This window comes from Lithobates pipiens, unplaced genomic scaffold, assembly GCF_037356315.1.
Source record: "Lithobates pipiens isolate NorthernLeopardFrog02 unplaced genomic scaffold, aLitPip1_a1.2 Scaffold_8, whole genome shotgun sequence".
NCBI lineage: Eukaryota > Metazoa > Chordata > Amphibia > Anura > Ranidae > Lithobates > Lithobates pipiens.
Genome location: NW_027507903.1, coordinates 440,166,928 through 440,186,122, shown reverse-complemented (window position 1 = coordinate 440,186,122; position 19,195 = coordinate 440,166,928). Strand labels below are relative to the sequence as shown.

General features: G+C 43.5%; 1 protein-coding gene across 1 annotated transcript in view; it reads right to left on the bottom strand.

Moving 5' to 3' along the window:
* The window catches only part of MYOZ3 (myozenin 3), a 48,973-nt gene that overhangs the window by 13,279 nt on the left and 16,499 nt on the right, over window positions 1-19,195 (bottom strand). The window contains exons 2-5 of the mRNA XM_077468307.1: window positions 14,298-14,384; window positions 3,412-3,566; window positions 2,039-2,243; window positions 1,004-1,175 (exon numbers count right to left, since the gene is read on the bottom strand). Of these exons, the coding sequence (XP_077324433.1) occupies window positions 1,004-1,175; window positions 2,039-2,243; window positions 3,412-3,566; window positions 14,298-14,376 (611 nt within the window). The 5' untranslated portion in view covers window positions 14,377-14,384. The remainder of the gene's footprint in view (window positions 1-1,003; window positions 1,176-2,038; window positions 2,244-3,411; window positions 3,567-14,297; window positions 14,385-19,195) is intronic.

The following is a 19,195-nucleotide window of genomic DNA, read 5'->3' as shown; positions in this document are numbered from 1 at the left end:
CTTTTTTTCCTTGTGAAATGACACTTTGTGCAGGGACAGTTCTAAGCACGGGAAACATGCGCCCCTTCACAGGCATACTATAGACACCCCCCAGGTACCACATTTAAAGGAATATTACACTTTTATTGTTTCACTTCAATCATTATTAAAATCACTGCTCCTGAAAAAAACTTCAGTTTTTAAAACTTTTTTTTGCATTGATCCATGTCCCCTGGGGCAGGACCCGGGTCCCCAAACACTTTTTAGGACAGTAACTTGCATATTACCCTTTAAAATGAGCACTTTAGATTGTGAACGTTCGAGTCCCATAGACTTTAATAGGGTTCTAAAGTTTACACCAAGTTTAGGTCTGTTCGCAGGTTCTGGTGCGACCCGAACAGGGGGGTGTTTGGCTCATCTCTAACCAGCAGCAGTGTACATGAGGCCCCCACTTAACACCCTGCTCAGTCTTCTGAAATGGGTTGACTTATGCTCCCTTTTCTGCCTAGGCATTTGAACATGTGATTTCTGCTATAGAGGTGAATCAGCAAATCTGAACTTTGATCCTTCATGTCAATGTGGCCAAATGCCCAGTGTTTTAGAAATGGAAGAGCTGGAAAGTATTTCAGCCTTGCTTACGCACCTTAGTTGTATATCCCAGCAAGATTCTTAAAACCTTTAGGCCGGGTTCACACTGGAACCGGCTGTGGCTCGCACAGGAGCGCTATGCATCCCTGTAACCCATTTCAGGGACGAATCAGGGCCGAATCTATGCCTGAATTCGGCCCTGAAACGGAGCCAAAGACGAACAGCGTTTCTGTGCAGTACACACCGCAGCCGTAATGGAGATATGTGAACTGGCTCCATAGGGAGCCAGTCACATTCTCCTGCTATGTGAATTGGATGTGGGGAAAGCACATCTAATTCGCATAGGTGTGAACTCGGCCTCAAAGGTAGTATTTGGGCATAGGCCCACTTTGAAGCAACCTTTTAGGACTCTCATAGTGAAGAATCATACACTTACCTGTTATGGGTTCGGTGTGTGACATTTAGTGGTGTTTTTGGAGGTGGTGGTAATGATTCATCACCGGGTATGACATGCTCCACTGAGTGGCCCTCAGTCCAAGGGCAATAGTAAGGGATGGCTGTGTTGTTGAACTTTTCATATGGCACTCCCTTTAAAGGTCCAGAGTAACCTGTTATTAGACAGGCAGGAACTCAATATACATCATCATCAGGACATTTTTAAACAAATTAAAAAAAAAAATTGCAGAAGAGGAGCCAGAATATTACATGCATGCCAACAGGACCCTAGTGTTTCTGTGATAGAGCAGTTGGAAAAAAAATTAGCAGCATGGCCTCACAATCTCCAATGCTGGGTAATGTAAGAGCCCTTTTACCCCTCACAAACCTTACTTCCATTCTAATAACACACATTAAGCAGATGCAACAGTGCTGAAGTCATTTGTCTCTGACACCAACATTTTTGCCCCTCTAGGGAGGGGGACCTGTGTTCTTCTCTGTTTAATTGACAGACATGTTAGACAATCAGAGGATGAGAGGTCACAGTACACTTCCCTTAACTAGAGGGGAGCTGTACATAAGCTTGCCATAAAAGAGAGGGGGCTTACCAATGCTGGGGCTTATTTTAGGGACCACTGTAGATGACAGTAGGGAAGAGGTATGAATATTTGGGAGTAGACAGGATCTTTGGATGTAGACAGTGTCAGGTGCCATGTGGATCTGTGGCATGGTTAGATCAATCCGTGCTTAGAATATGCATATCATACATTCTGCACCTTCACCTTTCACTCCTAATGAAAGGTGCAAGGCCAACGGAGACACTGTATAAATATATGAACTGAAATCACCAGTACACCAAAAGAGTAGATCTAAAGATTTTACTGAGATCTTAATTGCAAAACAGCATGAACTGTGTTTTGCTATTGAGGTCTCAGGAAGAAAATGCGATCTACTCTTTTTAGGCGTGGTTGCCATTTTTTTTCCTGTTTGGAGCCAGACTTGTTCAATGGACCCATCCGCATTTATTCACTCTTACCTGGAGCAATCCCTCCTGGATTCAACTGCATCTTCATCTGCAAGACCTTGGCAGATTTCTTAGGGATATTTGGTGGGGTCTGATTTCCTCCTGGGACTATGTGTATCTCTGAGCGGAAGTTCTCTTTCCCATCAACCCCCGCTGAACCAGAGAGGCCATTGACAGCTGTTTGATCAGCATTCAGGGCATGCACATTGCTACCTGCCTGATAAATGAAGAGTCATTTTATTATGCGGATTCAGTAATTCCAAACAAAAATTACCTTATGATATTCACAAACATTTGTGTACATGTATAGTAATCCAGACCTACATAGTACTGATATAGGTGGTGATTGTCATTTTGCTGTGCAGTTATTCTGTGTTAGCTGCCATGGTAAGTAGTGGAATGCTAAAAACTAGCAAATCTCGTGTGGAATAACATGCAGTACTGTATGCTCATTGGTGGATAAGGGTAATTTAATCTGAGAATAATCCCTTGCCACCATATCATACATTTAAAATACAATTGAATTTAGTTTATTAAATCACTGTGTATCATAAACTACTGCCATGTTCTTATTTTTTTTCCATTTCAAATAAAATAGTTTTTCCCCTTTTTGCCATCCGTTGCATCTCAGTTCTGTTGATCTATTGTAGCCTCTTTGAAACCACTTCCTGTCAATATACCTTCCAGCAACTGCTGGATGCCATCTCTAAGCATGGGTTTCCATTTGGTGGTAACAATGGACCATGGCTGTACAATGTGCGGCAGCAATATCACCACCAAGGGCAACTGTAACAGATTGATAACATGTGCCTAATTCAGGGACAGGCACAGCATATTGTCTGTCACCCTCTTACTAGAGATTTTTCTGACTAGGTTTATATATATCATAATATTAAGTACAGACCTTATATGTGGGGGATGGTCTTCTCATTGCCACAACCTGTCCAGTGCTAAGCTACAATGCCTCCCTGGAGGCTTGTGTTATGTTATTAACTTTTCATAAGCATAAGTGGCTGTTAGAAAGCATACATGTTTACACATTAGGGGGTACCTGACCTATACTGTCCAGGAGGTACTTGTAGTGATTTGTTATAATAAGGGTACACAATACATTAAACGTTAAACACACTTGCTTCTCCTTGCACTGTCCCATTACATGCTGAGAAGGGACAATACCCGTAAGCGTTGCCTAACTTAACATAGAAAAATCTGGTCTTCTGCCTTGCCAGACATGACTGTACTATGTGGCAGAGGTGCAAATCTTAGGTCTGGATGGACAAATTCTTTTTCAGGTAAGGCAACTCTGTATATTTCATCATCAAATGTATTTGTTTGCTTGCAGTTCAGCTTTTAGAGTTTCCATAACATTAGAAAGGTTAACTTACATGGACATGATCTGATGGGTATTCAAATGTAAACCTCTGAACACGCTTTTGACGCTCCAAGTACATACAAGAACCACGATTGCGTTGTAAAGTGAGTTCTTCCATCATTACGTCCCTTGGGATGCTGACCTTCTTACCCAAGTCCAAAGTTGGACCTACAGCAGCAGAAACATCAAATTAGAAGACATGCACACCTCTCTGGTTCAGGCACACTAATCACACACCTTAAACTGTAGCTAGTACTGTTGGGATTTTTCGTTTGTTGGGTTTTTAAAATCCAGCTTGTTATATTTTTAGTGTGTTGACCTACAGTTTACCATGCAAGTCAAATGACAAGTAGTCCTCCAAAAACAGAACCCAGTAGTTGTAAATAGACATTTACAGGCAGGGGCCAGCACAGAGGTGGGTGGAGAAAGAGGTGCAGGCACCAGAGCAGAGTAGATGGATGACACTCAGAAAGGGTATTGGAAAATCCCAATAAGTACGCCTTGTTGCGTGATATTGGGGAAATCAGTCAGGGACCTGCACTGCTGGAGCAGAGTGACGCTCCTATCTGCCAGGGGAAAAACTCCTCCAGTGAGGGCAGGGGTAAAGCCAAGGGAAAGGAAAGACAGATTTTGGTGGTAGGGGACTCAATTATTAGAAGGACAGATAGGGCTATCTGTCAAAAAGACAGTAAGTGCCAAACTGTATGTTGTTTACCGGGTGCTTGGGTTTCGGCACATTGTGGATATGGTGGACAGATTATTGGGAGGGGCTGGGGAGGACCTAGCTGTCATGGTACACATTGGCACCAATGACAAAGTCAAAGGAAGATGGAGTGTCTTAAAAAACGATTTTAGGGACTTAGGAGCTAAATTGAGGAATAAGACCTCCAAGGTAGTATTCTTAAAAATACTACTGGTACCTCAAGCCACACCAGAGAAACAGCGGGAGATTAGGAAACGTAACAAGTGGCTGAGGAGCTGGTGTAGAAAGGAGGGGTTTGGGTTCCTGGAGTACTGGGCTGACTTCTCAGTTGGTTACCGGCTCTTTAGCAGGAATGGACTGCACCTAAATGGGGAGGATGAAGCTCAGCTTGGAGAGAAGATGGCCAAAATTTAGAGGGGCTTTTAAACTAGGTGAAGGGGGGGTCCAGATGTAGATAAAGCCAACGTGGAACAGGGTTCAGTGGGTAGTATTGGGGGCATTAGCGGTAAGGAGACTAAAAAAAATCTCCTGATTGGTTGGCAACAATCCAGGGGTATTCCTTATATTGCAGAGATAGGGAGGGTAAAAAAGAGGGGGGGTTATGCCTGCACATCAAGAATGATGTGCAAGTGAATGTGAGAGACGACATCACATCTTCAAAGGGAGGAAACTAAGGGGAAAATAATATTGGGGATATGCTATGGCCCTCTAACCCAAGGGAGGAGGGGGAGGCGAACCTCCTATCACAGTTTGGAATGACAGCAAGGATGGGTAGTATCATTATAATGGGGGATTTTAATTATCCAGATATAGACTGGGTGGAAGGAACAGCGCATTCATCTAAGGCTTGCCATTTCCTAAATATCTTGAAGGACAATTTCATGGGTCAAATGGTGAATGCACCAACAAGAAACAATGCGTTACTAGAACTACTGATTACTAACAATACAGACCCGGGATGTGGAAATAAGGGGCAAACTAGGAAACAGCGACCATAGGTCAAGTAGTTTCAGTATAAATCACAGAAATAAGAAGCACAAGGGTAATACAAAGACCCTGAATTTCAAATCCAACTTCCCTAAACTGCGATCTTTGCAAGATGATATTTAACCACTTCCCGCCCGGCCTATAGCAGAATGACGGCTGGGTGGTGGTTCAGTTATCCTGACTGGGAATCATATGACATCCTGCAGAATAACAGCTGCCGCGAGCCCGTAAGGGACCCGCATCGCGGCAATTGGTGGTGCGGTGTGTCAGTCTGACACACCGCTACACCGATCTCGGTAAAGAGCCTCTGACGGAGGCTCTTTACCACATGATAAGCCATGTCCAGTCACGGCTGATCATGATGTAAACAGGAAGAGCCGTTGATCAGCTTTTCCTCACTCGTTTCTCATAGACGCGAGTAGAGAAGAGCTGATCGGCGGCTCTCCTGACAGGGGGGGGTCTGTGCTGATTGTTTATCAGTGCAGCCTCCCCCTTGCATGCCCACACTGGACCACCAGGGAAGCACATAACATGTGGAACAAATTAATTCAGTAATGCCCAGCAGTGCCACCCACCAATGTCCATCAGTGCCACCTATCAGTGCCCACCCATCAGTGCCACCTATGAGTGCCCATCAATGCCGCATACCAGTGCCACCTCATCAGTGCCCGCCATTGAAGAAGAAAACATACTCATTTACAAAATATTTTAATGGAAATAAAGAAAAACATATTTTTTCAAAATTTCTAGTCTTTTTTTATTTGTTGCGCAAAAAATAAAAATCGCAGATGTGATCAAATATCACCAAAATAAAACTCTATTTGTGGGAACAAAATAATAAAAAATGTGTTTGAGTACAGTGTAGCATGACCGCGCAATTGTCATTCAAATTGCAACAGCGCTAAAAGCTGAAAATCGGCTTGGGCAGGAAGGTGTATAAGTGCCTGGTATTGAAGTGATTAATGGGATAAAATCCTAGGAACAAAGAACATGGAGGAAAAATGGGAGTGTTTTAAGAGCATACTAAATTAAGGTAGTGGGCAGTGCATTCTAATGGGAAATAAATTTAAAAGAGCTAATAAAAATCCTTGATGGCTCAACTCCAAAATAAAAATGCATATAAAAGCAAAAGAAAAGGCCTTAAAAAACAAACAAAGCTGAAGGGTCATTGTCAGCATTCCAACTTTACAAAGAATGCAATAAAAAATGTAAGGGTGCCATCCGGGCGGCTAAGATAGAACACGAAAGACACATAGCAGAAGAGAGTCCAAAAAAATTCAAGAAATTGTTTAAGTATATAAATTGTAAGAAAGGGAGGCCAGATGATATTTGCCCCCAATAAAGGATGATGAAGGGAATCTGGTTACAAGAGACGGAGAGATGGCAAAGGTTTTTAATAAATTCTGCTCCTCAGTCTTCCCAAGGGAAATGGGGGGATACAGTAGCCTAGACTGTAATGTTCATTTTCATATCATGACACAGAAAGCACTCTCTTGGTTAAAAGAGAACAGGATTAGAAAATGGAACTCAGTCAGGTGATAGCCAGACCATTGTTCCTAATTTTGTGGACAGTTTACTGACTGGAATGGTACCAGCTGATTGGAGAAAAGCCGAAGCACCAAAAAAGGGCCGGGATTTATATATAAGATATATCCCAGGGGAACTACAGACCAGTTAGCTTAACATCAATAGTCTGCAAGCTATTGGAGGGGATGATAAAGGACTATATACAAGATTTTAGTAATGAAAACGATATCATTAGTAGCAATCAACATGGAGTCATGAAAAATCGGTCTTGCCAGACCAATCTATTAACCTTCTATAAAGAAGTAAACTGCCATCTAGATAAAGGAAGGCCTGTGAATATGGTGTATCTGGATTTTGCAAAGGCATTTGATACAGTTCCAGGCAAACGTTTACTGTACAAACTAAGGTCTGTTGGCACGGACCATAGGGTGAGTACCTAGATTGAAAACTAGCTACAGGGGCGAGTCTGGGCAAGTCTGAAGGGTGTTGATAAACGGGGATTTTTTTAACCAAAATGATGTAGAAGAATACATATTTGCCTAAACCGATTAATATATTTGTTTTTGGATGTGTGATAACAGAAAGTAAAAATTTAGCTTTTTTTTTTCAAAATTGTCGCTCTTTTTTTTTATTTGCTTATAGCGCAAAAAATAAAAACTGCAGAGGTGATCAAATACCACCAAAAGAAAGTTCTATTGTGGGGAAAAAAAGGACATCAACTACTAATAGCCTTTTTTAGCATTTTTTTTCTAGGAACTGCAAAAAATGCTAATAAAACGCTAACGCTCCTAAACGCTACTAAAAAAATGCCATTACCAACATTTTTTATGCAGTGTTTTTTTTTTAGCTTAAAAAAAACACTAGTGTGCCTGGAGCCCTACACATGAGGTCTAATGTAAGCAAGCTCTTCTATACACTAATCAAACAAAACACAGTCTGATCACTAGAGGGCAGTATTTACCTTGCTAAAACACAGTTGTAAGCTCCATTCCAGGCTGAACAGAACAGCATATATCCTAAGTAAATGATTGTTTCAGTCAAGGCAATAAATGTCATGCCTCCCTGAATTTAACAGCACCCTCTGAAATTTGAAGGGGTCATCCCAAATTTGGTGAACAAATGTCTTCTTCTGTGCAGGCCCATGTGAAGAAGAACGTCTTTGTGTCAAATAAATATGTATTTTCCTGGCTTTGCTTGTTTGAAATGTTGCTGGTTGGGTTAGATATTTATATCATGTTACGAGAAGGAACAATTTTGTTATAGTAAATAGAAATGTCTTGGACATACAGTATATAATGGCAGTATTATATAATGCAAACTGTACCTCAAAGTGCAAAGAACTAAATAATCAACCGCTGACTTCTAATTGCATTATTGTTAAAGATGATATGCTATAACACTTTACAATACATATTGTAACATTTGCACCAGTACCTATCCAGTGCCATTTAATGTACAAACCATGTATTCATTTCAAATTACAATATATGAGCATTTACACTTTTGGTAGCTGCTGTTAATGTCTTTTCCTGGCTCTACCTCAGCTCTAGCTCACAGGACCACCTCTTTCTTGCTAAATAAAAATGTTTTGGTCATGCTCCAGGCCACCTGTGGATTGCAGCTGGTAAGTACTTTGGTTGCTGCAAGGATATCCTCCCCTGCCAAACCTACCTCTCCATGTTCAGCCTCTCATGGAGTTGGAAGACCCTGAATGTTGGATGGTAGACCCTCCTAAAACCTTGGTGCCCTTTGTGCTCTGCCTTGGGCAATGTTGCTTAGCTAGCACCAATAGTGCACAGGTGTGGTATTACTAAGCTCTGCAATGTCACCATTGGGGTTTTTCCTGTGTTGTTTAGGCAGCATGCCAAACTGGTCTCCTGGCTTTGTATTCAGTCTTTGAGTGGCAGTGGATGATGCCACAGAGGGCAGGGAGATGGGTGGCGTGGGGCAGTAATCACCAGTCACCAAGCAGCAGCTTAAACAGTTTTGGAACCGGCAGAGGAACTGGGTTCTCTCCCTCTCTCTGCAGTCCAGACAGTTTTCTCCTGTGCGGTAAAGACTGTTGCTCCCCTGCTGTGCTGTGTTCCCGGTGATTAGACAGTCTGACTGGTTTTGTCTTAGATTCTGGGTCTCCTGTCTGCCTCTGGAAGGCTGCCTGATCTCCCCTGCTGCTGCTTCTGTAAGTGGATGGAAGCAAAGGGACAGTATACCAGTTTTTCTTGGTGAGAGAATTATGATTTTTTTTTCCATATTTTTTTGCATGAGCTCACCACACCTGTCAGTGGCACAGAAGACTAGCAAAAGGTAGGCAGAGGCAGCGTGGAACATGTTTTTAAAAAGAGTGCTCAAGGAATGCAAAGTATGGTGTAGGCTTTTTGTAACATTCTTAATGGGAGGTTGTTGTTTGGCAAAACGCTGGACAAAGGGAGTGACAGATGAAAGGTCCAGAATCTAGTGACAGAAGAAATGTCCACAGACCAATAAGAGGAAGTAGCCATCGTTTAGCTCAAGTTGGCCGATCTTCAGAAAGCTTCAATGGATCAAATCTTATAGGCCAGGCTGAAATTTACCAGATCACAGTGAAAGGGGCTCAAACTTTCTGTTTATATGGAATCAAATCCACAGCAGGCTGCTAGACATTTGTGAACTCTTTGAAGGTGTGCCCAAGCAATGTCTTCCAGTGGGAGCCAGGATAGCCTCATGTTTTGGAGGATTTTGGCGACAAACATCAAAGACAGCTAGCTGAGAGTACAATCACCAAATCCTTTTATTCATGACCAACAATTCTCAAGAATGAAAAAAGGGGACACATTATGGGTCCACTTTCTTGAGATTGTGGACTCCCCAACCCCCCCCCCCCCCCCCCCCGTCAGCTATTATAGATTAGTGCAGCTAGCAGGACAGCAGGGGTTAGGATATTTGGGTGAGGCCCCTTTAAGAAGGTGATAGCATGGTTTTAGGGAAGGACCAATCAGGTTTCAGGTTTAAGGGAATTTGCTGGAAGCTATCCTGTGGCTATATAAGACTAACAGGTAAAGGGAAACATAGGAGAGTGGATAACGTCAAAGCGAAGAAATTCGCAGTGACCAGAGTCTGTGGATGTCAAGATTGGTACTGTTTCCTGGGTCACAGGACTGGAGCAGGGTAGGGAGCCATCAGCCAGATGAATCTGAAGGTGTTGTTTTTTAGAGCAGAGGGGAACGTGCAGGCTCCGAGCTAGGGTTATGTCCATAAAGCAACTGCAGGCCCCAGAGTCAATGATGGCTCCCAGGCGAACCTCCTCTTCCGCCACCTGTAATAAAACCGGGAGGACAAGGTGAGACCGGGTGGAAACCGCAATCTGAGAATTCACAGCAACACGAGGTCGGCACTTACTGGGTCTCACAGGGCAGCTGCGTAGGAAATGGCCCGCTTCACCACAATATAGACAAAGGTTGGCTTGACGCCGACGGAGTCTCTCATCAGGGGTGAGTGGAGCCCGGACCAAGCCCAGCTGCATGGGTTCGCCATCAGTAGAGGAGGTGGGAGCTGGAACAGGTGCGGGTACCGGGGGTACCCGGGGTAGCATCCACATGGATCTAGGTGACTGGAGGCGTTCGGAGCGACGCTCCCGTAGACGTCGATCAAGTTTGGTAGCCAACTGGACCAGATCTTCCAAGGATGTAGGGGTGTCTACTCGGGCTAGTTCATCTTTTAAGGTCTCAGACAGGCCCAGACGGAACTGATACTTAAGGGCAGCCTCATTCCAGTTAGTGTCCCCAGACCATTTCCGAAATTCCATAATGTAGTCCTCTACTGGTCTCTTTCCCTGGGTTAGGGAATGCAGGATGGCTTCAGCCGTAGCGGTGCGCTGGGGATCGTCATATAGTTGTGACATAGCTTCAAAAAAAGTCTCTACCGAATCAAGAAGGGGGCTCTTCTGTTCTAGGAGGTTATGGGCCCAGGACTGTGGCTCATCGGATAGCAGGGAAATGATGAAACCCACCTTTACCGATTCAGAATGGAAGGTCCTGGGCTGCAAAGCCAAATACAGGAGGCATGCATTTTTAAATGACCTAAACTTTTTCCGGCTGCCCGAAAAACGCTCAGGAGTAGGGACCCTGGGTTCCGGAAGGGTCATGACTACCGCAGGTGTAGCACCGCCTTGGGCTTGCGAAGCAGAAGGGCTGCTGGCTGTGGACGGTGAAGAATCTGGTAGACTGGGAGAGATTGCCAAGTGCTGAAGGTGGCCCTCAATCTGGAAGTAGCCATCTTGGAGTCGCTGCACCGCCTGGGTGAGGGCTGCAACCTGCTGGCAGAGTGCCTCCAAACCTCCAAAGGTGAGCCAGCCCTGTCGGCCTCTGACATGGCTGGTTTGTACTGTCAGGTACTCACCAGGGGCCGAAGTGCTGAGAGCGGCTTCCCTTGCAACTGGTGCACAGTACCCCTGAGGGTGGAACAGCGGGTACAGGGCACGAAGGGGCACGGGTTGCCAGCAGGTGACTGTTCTGTGAAGTCTTCTGAGAGAAGAGATGCCCGTGCAGATGGCCTTGGGATGTACTTGAAGAGAATGCCCAGCAGAGGTTCTAACACCTGACTTGTGTGAAGGTCTGGAACAGGGCTTGTGCAGGAACAGGCCGAGGGTCGAACACAAGTAATCAGTCCGGGAGCCAGCAAGGCTGAATGTAGAGGATAATCCAGAGGCAGGCTGAGGGTCAAACACATGTAATCAGTCCGGGAGCTAGCAAGGCTAAATGCGGAAGACAGAGGGTATTCCAGAGGCAGGCCGAGGGTCAAACACATGTAATCAGTCCAGGAGCCAGCAAGGCTAAGAGCAGGAAGTCCGTTAAACAAGCCAGGGATCAGGTCAGGAGAGAATCAGAGTAGTCTTCAGGCAATCCGGGTCACAACAGGAAGTGGCAAACAGGAACAGGAAGCAGAGGAACACAGGTGAGCTGAGGAGACAAACCAGCAAAGACACAGAGCAAATGGTTGCCTTTTATAGGCCTGCCAGAGTGATCAGGTGATGTGCAAACCCGCCGTATCGTGCACCCGTGTGCGCCTCTGCGCTGGTCTACCACGCAGGCGCACAGGGAAGCACCGACGTTGAAGTCTGTTGATCCTCTGACAATGATTCATGCGGGCCGTAATTCATATACAACCACCAAGGAAATTCTTGTTCCCTTCATGGGACTTAGGCTTGGTTCTAAAAGCACTAGTTCAGGCATCCTTTGCTCCAATAGCTTCATTTCAATTGCAGTTCCTAGTGGTAAAAGTAGTTCCTCTGACAGCAGTTGCTTCAGACAGGATGATTGGAAATTGCAGCACTTTCCTGCAAAGATCCCTTTTGTGTCTTTTTACCAGAAATAGTTATCCTACCTGAGGGCAATCCCTCCAAACATTCACATGGAGTCATTGAGTCCACAGCAAAAAGACCAGGTCTTTACATAAGTTGCCAACAGTGTACATGCAAGGGTCAAAGCAGCTGTGCATGGCAATCAATCTGATTCATTGTTAAAGCTTAACTGGATAAGCTAAAGATAGAAGCTGATTGGTTAGTATTCACAGCTGCTCCAGATTTTGTCTGCTCCAATGTTAGTTAACCAACCCAATGAGCAAAGTGGTGTCTCTTCTTTAAACCATGACCTTCAGGGGCTGAACAACCAGTTCACTACCACTAATACTAGATGGTTTGAAGGTATTGGTTGCCCATAGCACAATTTAGGCAGAAGAACTGTTACTCTACCTGTACTTTATAGGGATTTAGGAGGAAACAAGGAAATTTGGATAAAAGCCATATAAACACAGGGAGAACATCCTGGTAGGAGATGATTTCAAATTGTAGGTACAGTAAAGCCTAAGATCCTCTGGGTCACATGTGAGCCAGGACCCAAAAGCTCTTCTTATGGTATTTTCAATACTCATAATTGTTTTACACAAAATAATCAGCAAATATGAAAGCCTTTCTAGTTTAAAAGCACGTCATGATGCTTCCATTGATAAAGAGAAAAAACACCCAATAATTCCTGTTTTGAGATCAGATGTGGCTATGCAGAGTCTAAACCAATGTATTAACATTTTCTTCTTTATCACATTTTAAGGAAAATACAGCCTTTTTAAAAAGGAATCAATATGTTAGAAGGCACCATAAAATCTGGGTTGCTAAACCACTTCCCAGATGGTGGCCCACGGTTCCACTTTGTAGGGACGACAAGCCAAGGCTACGACTACACCCTGCCAGCTCTTCATACAAGCTTAGCTTGCATGTTACATTAGCCCATAGGGTATAGTTCATAGGGGGATCCCTTCTAATACCTTGGGCCCACAAGACACGTATCCAGATGGCGAATGTGTGCACTCGGGAGAAGATTTTTGGCCACTGACGGACCCTCCACTAGTAAACCCCCACCCACACCTGTCCTGAACTGGCTACTAAATTCACTCTCCCCAGGTATTAGCTACACCGTTGACTTCTTTGAAAGAATTTGATTCCAGTCTTGCCTACTCGCTTGCAGAAAAGACCATTTAGTTTATTTTTTTAACAGGTACATCTACAGGGTCTCTCACAGTAGGACATATTACATGTTACATATGTTTTAACAGTGGAGGGCACAACTACATTGTGGTCCAGGAGTTCCTCAGCCTTATAGGAGTTCCACGCCTTCTAGTCTCCACTCTGCTACTCACCTCCTCCCGCCACCTGCTCCTGTAACCCTGGCACTGCTAGGGTCATGGACAGAGGCTGGCCAGAAAACCATGCGTGGAACACCTACATAAAAGTTAACTTACATGATTGCACAAGTGACAAAAAAACAATGTTGCCCAGAGGTACTTGAAGGAACTACAACAAGCATCTTTATACATGTTTAACAATAGTGTCCTGACACCTTGCTACTTCCTTCTACTCCCTCCCCCTCCCAAATCTAGGCACAACCTTGTGCCTGCTTACCTCACAACACAATTTTTGCATTGCTAATACTATAGACCTATTTTAAGTACACTCAGAATAATAACAATAGCTACAACACTTGTTGCTGTTAACAATGCTGCATATACTGTTAAATATATGGCTTTACACACAGTGACAAAGGTAAGTCCACTGAACCAGCTGACTCCAGGAGAGACGCCTCAACCCCTTCTGTGGTGTGAGAAGCAACCCAATCCTTTGACATGAAGATCAAGGTCTCTAGCCCCCTTCACGGGCATAGGGAAAAACTCACTCGGCAATGCTAGAGCTACAGAATCTCAAAGATATATAGATATCCTGGTTATGATCACCCGGTGAGATAATAAACTGACATAATTCACATTCTCAATGAACTTCATGAAAATTTGATAGCAATGGCAAATTAATCCATTTCTATCCAATCTCCTTTAAATCGACCAAATCTAGTGTAGTACCCTACCTAAACAATACAGTCCATTTGAATCTAGTCTGATATCCTTTTGTCCTGCATAATTGTCTGTACATCTCAAAAAGATTGTTCAATAGGATTACAAGGTGCATAGCCAGGCTACTACCAGTAGCTAGGTTGCGCCTGTTATATCCCATCATTTGTTACACATTCAGTACCATGATTGTGATAAACGGAATTATTAGGCCCTAACCTCTTTGATATTCAGACACACTAGACATAAATAGTACACTTGTTTGAACAACTCTTTAAGAATTCACAAATAAACTCAGTTTGCTAAATGCTCACCTTCCCCTCTTATTTCTCGTACTATTGCAGACGCCAGACCTTTCCTCTCCTTCACCAGATCTGCATACGTGGGAAACATTCTCCTGGCTAGGAAGAGAAAAGAACAATTATACCACAAGGATTTCATGTAATCCCCCTTTTTTTTTCTAGATAATTTAATATTTCAACTACACATCTGAGAGACTTAGACGGAGAGATTGGAAAGGAAAGTTAGCTGTTTATGTCTCTGCTAGGCTATAGGTCAGATATTTGTATAGTCTCAGACTGAAGACTGGAAGCCAAGTGAGAAAGAAAAGCATATTAAAGAATAAATGTGATAATGTAAAGAGGTAGTTGAAGGATTACACATGTTCTACTTATACACTAAAAATTCAAAAGGGATGTTTTTCTAATCTATTCTGCCAAAGACAGCTCTTACTGTACCTCTATTGGGTTTAAATAAACTACAATTTATTTGTTTTTAAACAATAGTCATGTAAAAACTTTGCATATGTGTTGCCATTTTTTCCCCTTAGTTTTGGATGGAGTTTAGAAGGATTAGAAACCTTGGCTGGTTTTAAAGCTATCTGGGGCTCTGTTAGAGAGATTTGTCTTTACTTTCTTCCCTTCTTGCAATGTTTTGCCAAACAGGAAGTGAGGGAAATTCCACAGCAGCAACAGACAGAAATGATCAAGCAAACAGAGCAGAGTGTGCAGACTAAGTGTAGTAGGTAGCATGCCATTTATTGAAAAAAGACAATTAAAATCAAAGTAGCTTATCAGATGGCTTTCACAACTGGAGAGACCCCTGGAGGAGGGCTGTCAATATGGATACCATGGTAGTGGTCCTGATGTTTCCTGCAATAATCAGACAGCAAGGGGGTGCCAGACTCCGTGCAGTAAGAGAAGAATTGACACAGCACAAAAAAGGAGGCCACTAGAAGGAACTGTGAGCTCCAAGCACGTAACCTGCATTCCTCATCTCCAGACATGACTTGCATCCCTTCCAGTGACGTAATTACCGCCCGTGCATTCCATGCTGGTTCGGCGTGAGACTTCCTGTACTCACAGGGGCCTCTGTGCCTCCAACCATCTCCTTCCAGGGACGTGGGTGATACAGGTGGAGCCTGCAGGACCGTGGGACCCCCCAGGGCTGGGTACTATTGATGAGCATTTTTACAATTTATACCTTGTGAATGTTTTTAATCCTGTGATAATAAAGTCTGTACCTAAATACTACACTCAAGTGGCTCCTCCCCCTCTCTATTCTCTTCTCATATCTTTTCAGAATTGGACACACTCTTAGGATGGCTGCCACCAATCGGTATTTTGGATTGATGGACGTATGGACTGAGCTGGTCTCCTTGTATTCATAGCCATTGGTTTAGAGACTTTCTCCACTTTTGGCATACATCCTCTAAGCACTGGATTTCTCCTGTTTTATTCCATACTTCCTTCTTTGAGCACAAAAATTTGGCACTCAAATTGTGTAGGCAAGCACGTGAATGGCATGCTAAGGTGCCAGTTTCATGTACACCTGAAGCTTGTGGTAAAATTCCAGGATCCCAGGAGGGCGCCACTACTATGGGAGTTAAGTTGGATGGCCAGGGCAATGTCTCTTTTTCAAGCCAGTTGGCTTAAAAAAGAGGCTCTAGCCTCAAAATACGTAGCCCTACTCTCTTTGACGTCATTATGTTGACTACCCAACTCCACCCCCACTGCAGTGGTTCCCTCCTGGGATCCTGAAATTCTGCCACAAGCTACATGAGTACCTGTAACTGACACCTTAGCATACCATTCGTGTGCATGCCTAATTTTAGTGAGTTACAAATTTTGTGTGCTGCATCCATTCTTATATCGTACTGCACTTAGTCTGGTACTCCCTTGCTGTCTATCTAATTACTACAGGAAACATAAGGACCACTATCAGGGTATCCATATTAACACCCTAGAGGGATCTCTCATGATTGTGAAAGCCACCTGAGAACTATTATAATCTCTTTTGATTTTACTAAGGCCTCTTTCACACGGGGCGGATCAGTAATGATCCGCCCCGTGATGATCCGCTCGCTCAGCGGGGATCGCTCCGTTGTCCCCGCTGAGCCGGCTGCGGACAGGGCGGTCTCCGCACACTTTGCGGGGACTGCCCTGTCAGCTCTCCGCTCTCCTCTATGGGGATCGGATGAGCACGGACCGTGTGTCCGTGTTCATCCGATCCGCTCTGCAGACGGATAGAAAAATAGGATTTTCCTCCGTCTGCAGAATCGGACTGTTGCGGAGGTGGAGGAAATCGGGTGTCTGCGGATGTTCATCCGCAGACACCCGCTATCCCATAGGGATGAATGTATGCCCGTATTTCATCCGCAAACGGATGGATGAAATACGGACATATCATCCGCATGTGTGAAAGGGGCCTTAATGTGAGTTAATTGTCTTTTTCCAATAAATGTCATGTTACCTGCTATACTAAAGCCCCATACACACTATCAGATTTTCTGCTGATTTTTTCCTTCAGATTTACCAAAACCATATAATATGAGGTCAAACCTTAGGAGTTTCAATTTGTATGCAATCAGGCAGGCTCTTGCACTACATGGTTCTGGTAAATCTGAAGACAAAAATCTGCAGAAAATCTGATAGTGTGTATGAGGCTTTAGTCTGCGCACTTGGCTGTGTTTGCTTGTTTACCTAAAGATCTCTTCAGTCTCCCAGAAGTGCTAAATCAAATTTGCTGGTTTTGGATCCATTACCAAATCAAAGGCCATTTCCTGTGGAATATCCACCCAAACTGCCCTGCCAGTTCGCTTACATTGATCCAACCCAGTCTGCACCTATTAGTGCCATATTGAATATCCTTCCACAGACATAAATGAAAATTGTTTTTATTTCGCAGAGTAGGAAAAGAAAAGAACGCCTGTCAGATTTTTACTTTTTTGAGGAACAGGTAGTTCTAGAACCATGGAAATGTCCCATTTGCATTACTATTCAAAAGTATTGCAGTGGTCTTCATGTAGGGGTCATGAAACTAATGAAGGGCATGAGGTTTGGTCTTTGAAACCCATTGACATTCTTGTGTACCTAATTTTACATTGGAATACAATTCTATCAGGGCTATAAACTTGTGGAGTAGCGCTTCAATCTCAAATTTTTATTTCTGTCTCGGTCCTTCTTGTATATTTCACCACACTTTCTGTCTGGTGAAACCTTTGTCAGCAAAACAGAAGTGTGGGTAAATCTCTTTAATGGAGCCCCAGATAGCAGCAAAAACCCAATAGGGATTCTAATCTTTCCCCACTCAATGCAAAACTGGAAAAAAATAAATTTCTTCGGCTTGACCTACTGTACAATTTAAGGTGGCGATTTCACAATTCTGAAATATAACCTGAAACATTTCCAAGATATATACAAATACAAAATGCAGAACATAGACCATTTACTTGTCTAGTTTATAGTTGCAATAAAATAACGTCCTTAAATATTTAAAAAGAAGGAAATCAGAATAGAATTACAAATTACATCTGTGATTGTTTCCAAAAGAACGGGCATTTTTCTTCCTGTTTTTGGCCTGTGTTTGCAACGTACAAACAAAGTCTGCAAAATCCCATCAACTTTAAGGAGCAATACACATAGCAGTTTAGGTGCAGTGTTAGCCCTTGTACACACGGTCGGAGATTCCGACAACCAAATCCGTCGGATTTTGTCCGACGGATTTTGTCCGAAACTGTTGCATACACACGGTCGGACAAAGTTGTCGACGGGACTATGTTCACGCTAGTAGCCAATAGCTTTGGTGTAGGAATTTGATCTGAGCATGCGTGGCACTTTGTCCGATCGGAATTCTCTACACATGATCAGAGTATGTCCGATCGGAGCATTTTGTCGGAAAATTTTACCAACAAGTTGGAAAACTTGGTCCGTCGGATACTCAGACGGAAACAGTCCGATGTAGACCACACACAGTCAGAATATCCGACAAAGCGGTCCGATCGGACACATTCCGTCGAAATCTCTGACCGTGTGTACAAGGGCTTAGACCTGCTTTACATTGCACTCTGATACTTTGACCACAGCATGTCCTATTGAGTTGCATTCAAACTGCAGACAAGGCAGGTCAAACGCAGCCTTTTCTTGTTCTATGCTACATTTTGTGATCGAATGTGAATGTGCTCAAAGGGAAATTGAAGCGTTTGACAAGAACTCCTATCAACATAATCCCTTCTAAAGCGATGTAGAAAGCATGTTGAAATTAGAGACACATGACCTTCTTGCTTGGCTTTGAGGAACATACATTTTGTGACCAGAGAATTAAAAGTACAGCGTCTGCAGCAGAAGTTGCTCCGGGCTATCTGAGATACAGAGACATCCACCCCGATCTCCATTTTTTCTAATGCTTTGCATATGAATAGATTATGAAGAATGGACAGAACTGACAATGGCATGATCATTGGATTTGGGCATTTTCAAGTCAATGGAGGCAGAATGTGGGTGATGAATGTGGGAGTTAGACTACAAGTACAATTCACCAGCATACATGTAACATCACAATACAGTTGTGGTTTATAACAACCATATTACTTTTAAATGTTTAGTACAACAACAGATGGCATTGAAGATGCTTCTCCTTTCAATGGGAATCAACCAAAAACTGTTTGCAACGTGCTAAAGAACATCAGCGTTTGACTACCGACTAACAAAGCAAATTACTGTCTGCTGTAATTGCACCTCTGTGATGGCAGACTCCAATTGTGTCACAATGCTTTTGGGAAGCGATTGGATGGGGGAATGTAGAAGGGAATTTTATTCTTGAGCTGCATATGGTGCACTGATATTGTATACTGTATGTGTGTGTGACCCTTTGTGGAGTTGATGACATACTGCGGCAGCTGTTATCAGTGCTCGGGGGAATCCAACCATATACT